Consider the following 6,332-nt stretch of genomic DNA (forward strand, 5'->3'; position numbering starts at 1 on the left):
CCAAAACTCTTGCTCAGTAGGACAAAGACAGACATGTTGTAGTATACTCCAATTCATGTTCACATCAATCGATCGGCACACATCAAATGAAGATATGCATATAGTACTACAAGGGGATATGCACAATGAATGAAGATATGGATTTTGGCACCACAATTAATTAGTGCAGCCAAACCCTCGCTCAACACTTAACTCTCCTTGTACAAAAGGATAGCCAAGACTCTGGTTGCATTCAAGCCACCAAGTTAGGTACGGTGCTCTAGCTTCTACTGTGACTCCGTTCCTGCAACCATGGAGCTTGACACACACGCTCTCGCCTTCCTCCCGCTGGTGCTTGTTGCCTCGCTCGCGACGTTCCTCCAGCCTGCCGCTGCAAACGATGGCACGCCACGTCCCGGCGGAGGCTTCAGCCTCCGCCTGGTCCCTTACGGCGGCTGGAACAGCACCATGCACGTCGACGGCGGCGGCTTCCTGCACCTCAACGAGCAGGCAGCCACCACTGCGCTTCGGCCGCATGTCCACGGGCCGAGAGGGCTGACATACAGCGTGGCCACCACCGTCGGGACGGGCAGCGGCCGCCGCACCTACGACCTGGTGCTGGACACGGTCAGCAGCCTGACATGGATGCAGTGCATGCCGATTGCGCATCCTTTCCCACAGATTCCGCCGCCCTTCAACCCGGAGATCTCGTCGTCGTTCAGACGCGTCTCGCGCAGGAGCGACCTGTGTCATAAGCCATACAGGGGCACCGATTGCGAGTTCCGGGTGAACCGCCTCGACGGCGCACACGCGAGCGGTGTGCTCGGCAACGAGACCTTCGCCTTCGCGAACGATGGTGGCGCGGCTGCGGCCGCGGAGGTTCGCGGCGTCGTGTTTGGCTGCGCGCACACCACCACGGGGTTCCTCAGCCATGGAGTACTCGCCGGCGTCCTCGGCCTGGGGAAGCAGACACCGTCGCTCATCTGGACTCGGCTCCACCAGCACGGGCAGGACGGCCGCTTCTCCTACTGCCTCTTCGGGCCCGGGCGTCCGGACAGGCACGGTTTCCTCCGTTTCGGCGCAGACGTCTCAGCCACGGGCCACATGAAGAGCACCAAGATCCTCTTCATGCGCTTCACGACCGACCCGCACTTCAGCGGCTACTTCGTCAGCGTCTTGGGCGTCAGCGTCGCCGACAAGGCCCTGGTCCCGCCACCTGGACAACGCCAAATGAGCATATTATTACGGCGCCACAGGTCGCACGACGGTAGGTGGTACGGCGGGTGCCTCATCGATCCGGGGACGAGCACGACGGCGATAACGCAGCCGGTGTACCACGTCCTGGAGCACGCCGTGGTGGAACACGTCACGAGACTCGGGCTGCCGCTCGTGAAGCGTGACGGGTACCGCCTTTGCTTCAGCGGTGCGACTCAGGCCGCCCTCGAGTACCTGCCGACGGTGACGCTGCGCTTCGAGGAGGGCGCCGAGCTCGTGATCAGGCCGCAACAGCTCTTCGTCTTTGTTCAGCACGATATCTGCCTCACCGTGGTGCCGAGCAAGGACATCACAATCATCGGGGCGATGCAGCAGGTGGACACGCGCTTCGTCTATGACATTGCAGCCGGCAAGATCCAATTCGCCCCTGAGAAATGAAGTGATGATACACGGGGGCATAATTGACCTAACTTTTTCTAGCAAACCGTTATTTAAAAAGAATTGTAATTCCAATGTAGTTTTTTCTTGAATTGTATGCCATCAACTGTCTACCAAATGAAAAAGAAATAAAGAATGTGGGTCCGCAACTTGGCCCGTAGGCTACACAAATGCAAGACTCCGTCTCTCCTGTTCAAACTAGATATCTGCAAAGCCTTCGACTCGGTCAGATGGGAATACATCCTCGACCTCCTTCGGCGGAGGGGGTTTCCCCCCAAGTTTTGGGATTGGACCGCGGCTCTTCTGTGCACATCATCTTCTAGGATTCTGTTGAATGGGGTGGCTGGCAACCACATCAAGCACGGTATGGGCCTCCGGCCCAAAAATGCTACACGTACAGGCTCATTCTACAGGTTTTTACAGGTTGAGGACCGTACCATTCGCTCTTCTAGTTGCCCCCCCCTGATTTTCACCTGTGGGCCCGTGCATCTTAATCAATCCTCGGCCAATTACTATTAAGCAACCTGTAAACCTCCTGTAAAACTCCGTACGTCTAGCAAAGCTCCCTTCGGCTGGGGACCCCTTATCCCCGCTCCTCTTTGTTATCGCAATTGACACACTCCAACAACTGCTTGAGCTGGCAACCCGAAAAGGACTACTCCACAAGAATCGTGGGAGAGGGGCCATGGTGCGAACTTCACTCTATGCAGACAATGCGGCTGTTTTCATGGCTCCAATCAGAAAAGATATTGACAACCTCTCAGCCATTTTGCGCGCATTCGGGGACGTCACCGGACTTTGCACCAATTCTAGCAACAGCTCGGTTGTGCCCATTCGATGCCATCACCTAAACCTGGAGCACATTCTGCAAGGCTTGCCTGTTAACAGGGTGTCCTTCCCGATAAGATACTTGGGTCTTCCATTGTCCGTCTGGCAGCTTAAGAAGGTGGACTTGCAATTTCTTGAGGACAAGAATGCGAGCAAGTTGGTCACCTATGAGGGGCAAAATATCACGACCATTGGACGCACGAACCTTGTTAAGTCTGTCGTCACCTTGCAAGCGGTGTACTTCATCACATCTTTGGTCATACCGCCAGGCACTCTTCACAATATCAACAAACTGCAGCGTGCTTTCCTTTGGTCAGGATCGGATAAGAAGACGGGTGCAAAGTGCAAGGTAAACTGGGAGACGGTTTGCCGCCCGTGCGAATATGGCGGCCTACGGGTTCTCAACACAGATAAATTTGTGCTGGCCTTACGATTGTGATGGCCATGGTTTGAATAGACGACACAAAAAAATTTGTGGGTGGGCTTGGGAAATCCATGTAATGAGGAGGACCTTGACTTCTTCTAATGGTTTGGAAAACTTAGGGGCCACCAAAGGCTAAATTGTTTGCTCGGTTGGCTATCCAAGACAGAATTTGGACTGCGGATAGGCTACAAAAACATGGATGGCCAAATTGTGGACTTTGCACCCTTTGCAAGCGTGAGCGAGAAAGCGGACCACATCTCTTCTTCAAATGCCGCTTCTGTTGGGGAACGCGGTAATTTCAAAAAATTTCCTAAGCACATGCAAGATCATGGTGATGCATAGCAACGAGAGAGGAGAGTGTCGTCCACGTACCCTCATAGATCGTAAGCGGAAGCGTTATGACAACACGGTTGATGTAGTTGTACGTCTTCATCGACCGATCCTAGTGCTGAACGTACGGCACCTCCGCGATCTGCACACGTTCAGCTCAGTGACGTCCCACGAACTCAGGATCCAGTAGAGCCTCGAGGGAGAGTTCCGTCAGCACAACGGCGTGATGACGGTGTTGATGAAGCTACCGATGCAGGGCTTCACCTAAGCACCGCTACGATATGACCGAGGTGGATTATGGTGGAGGGGGGCACCGCACACAACTAAAGATCAATGATCAACTTGTGTGTCTATGGGGTGCCCCCCTCCTTCGTATATAAAGGAGTGGAGGAGGGGGGAGGCCGGCCCTCCTAGGCGCGCCCCGAGGGGAGTCCTACTCCCACCGGGAGTAGGACTCCAACCCTTCCAAGAGTAGGAGTAGGAGAGAGGGGGAGGAAAGGGGGGCACCGCCCCCCCTCCTTGTCCAATTCGGACTAAAGGGAGAGGGGGCGCGCGGCCTGCCCTGGCCGCCCCTCATATTCTCCACTAAGGCCCAATAGGCCCATTACACTCCCCGGGAGCGTCCTGTAACCCCCCGGTACTCCGGTATTTGTCCGAACTTGCCCGGAACCCTTCCGAAGTCCAAACGTAGTCATCCAATATATCGATCTTTGTGTCGCGGCCATTTCGAGACTCTTTGTCATGTCCGTGATCATATTCGGGACTCCAAACTACCTTCGGTACATCAAAACAAATAAACTCATAACACCGATCATCACCGAACGTTAAGCGTGCGGACCGTACGGGTTCGAGAACTATCTAGACATGACCGAGACACATCTTCGGTCAATAACCAATAGCGGAACCTGGACGCTCATATTGGCTCCTACATATTCTATGAAGATCTTTATCGGTCAAACCGCATAACAACATACGTTGTTCCCTTTGTCATCGGTATGTTACTGGCCCGAGATTCGATCGTCGGTATCTCAATACCTAGCTCAATCTCGTCACCGGCAAGTCTCGTTACTCCTTCCGTAATGCATCATCCCGCAACTAACACATTAGTCACATTGCTTGCAAGGCTTATAGTGATTGCATTATCGAGAGGGCCCAGAGATACCTCTCTGACAATCGGAGTGACAAATCCTAATCTCGATTTATGCCAACTCAACAAGTACCATCAGAGACACCTGTAGAGCACCTTTATAATCACCCAGTTACGTTTTGACGTTTGGTAGCACACAAAGTGTTCCTTAGGTAATAGGGAGTTGCATAATCTCATAGTCATAGAAACATGTGTATAAGTCATGAAGAAAGCAATAGCAGTAAACTAAAACGATCAAGTGCTAAGCTAACGGAATGGGTCAAGTCAATCACATCATTCTGCTAATGATGTGATCATGTTTATCAAGTGACAACTCATGTCTATGGCTAGGAAACTTTAACCATCTTTGATCAACGAGCTAGTCAAGTAGAGGCATACTAGTGACATCGGTTTGTCTATGTATTCACACATGTATTATGTTTCCGGTTAATAAAATTCTAGCATGAATAATAAACATTTATCATGAAATAAGGAAATAAATAATAACTTTATTATTGCCTCTAGGGCATATTTCCTTCAGCTTCCCTATTAGGCTATGGAACTTGGTCATTGTAAAATTCGGGCTTCATCAAATGGACACCTCTATGTGGCATCTCGAGGGCTCGGTCAAGGACTGGTGGACAAATAGGACCGGCGTCGGGGTCCCCAATAGGAAGCCCATGGCCTCTCTAATCATGCCCGTGTCATGGACCATTTGGAACGAGCGGAATGCCCGTGTTTTCCGGAATAAGAGCGCTCCACCACCAATCTTGCTAAATAACATCATCTATGAGGCAAACCTTTGGATCACCGTCGTAGCTAAGAAATTAGGGAACATTATTTTGTGTGGGTAATCCTCCATGCTATGTAAAAGTGCGCCCTTGTAACAAACCCTATTCTCTTCTTATTAATAGATGAGGCAAATCTTTTGCCTCCATTTCTCTACTACTGTTAAACAATCAAACAAGAATTTTCTTACGTGCACCTAACAATTAGGCCCACGACACCGCACGGACCAACCAACACCGCATTATTAGTCCCACAAATTGATCTAACAGTCATCATTAATCTAATTGATCTTTGGTGTGCACTTAGCAATTTCCATTGACGATCGTACTCACCTCCACGTAACTACCAGGTACGTGTCCCTGCAATCACGCAACCCATCCAGCACCCGGAATCGTAGGCGCCGCGGTCTCCCATCCGTTCCTCCAATCGCCGCTCCGCCCCTCACCCCGTGCTCCACGACCTCCTCTGATATACCTTCTCCGTCGCGCCTCATTTGTTTCGAAGCGGCAGCGCCTGATTGACGAATCTCGCAATGGCTCGCGGCGGCAGATTCCTCGACCTGGAGCAGCACTTCACCGATTACGGCGCGTACCACAGCAAACATCTTAATCCACGCGCTCTTTTTGGCCCATCTTCCTCACCGCCAGACTGCTCCTCCACCTGACCGCCCTGTTCCCATGTGCCGCTTGGAAGCCCTCGGCGCCCTCCTCTGCGCCCTCTGTTGCGGCCGCAATGGTGCCGTTGCCACACGCCCCGGTTGCTTTGCCAGATGAAAGGTTACATCACATGACCCCGCCGTTCTTGGCTTCTCCTGGTGATATCTATGTATTCAATATTCATCCATATCTGATTTGGTGTATTTCTGATAGGCTATGTGAAGAAATAATTGATTTGCACTTAGTTTCTATATTGGGGGATGGGATATTGACATTTTGATCATATTTGTGGTCGTGGGGTCGACCGGGGAGGCGAAGACGACGAGGGGCAGCGGTACATGTGTAGCGCACAACGGATGCACGACCACGGCGGATGAGCAACAGCGAGAAGCAGGTGCAGATGGGAGTAAGAGTAAGTCTCACCGCGCCACTAGGGTTCTCCCTCCAGTGCCACCGCGCCGTGGCTTTCTTCTCTCCCTCCTAGCGTGGTGGACGCACCCTATGTCGAGGTCCCAGTCGAACGGCCACCACCGTTGTCGTTCGTTAT

General features: G+C 52.3%; 1 protein-coding gene across 1 annotated transcript; it reads left to right on the forward strand.

The window, feature by feature from the left end:
• Window positions 1-291: 291 nt before the first annotated feature.
• On the forward strand, window positions 292-1,632 carry LOC123117703 (aspartic proteinase nepenthesin-2-like). Its single transcript, XM_044538399.1, has one exon. The coding sequence runs from the start codon at window positions 292-294 to the stop codon at window positions 1,630-1,632; it is 1,341 nt and encodes a 446-aa protein (XP_044394334.1).
• Window positions 1,633-6,332: the final 4,700 nt, after the last annotated feature.

Source organism: Triticum aestivum, chromosome 5B (assembly GCF_018294505.1).
Source record: "Triticum aestivum cultivar Chinese Spring chromosome 5B, IWGSC CS RefSeq v2.1, whole genome shotgun sequence".
NCBI classification, from domain to species: Eukaryota; Viridiplantae; Streptophyta; class Magnoliopsida; order Poales; family Poaceae; genus Triticum; species Triticum aestivum.

Bases quoted from the DNA above. Each gene is read 5' to 3' on its own strand.
- LOC123117703 (XM_044538399.1), top strand. From the start codon at position 292: ATGGAGCTTGACACACACGCTCTCGCCTTCCTCCCGCTGGTGCTTGTT.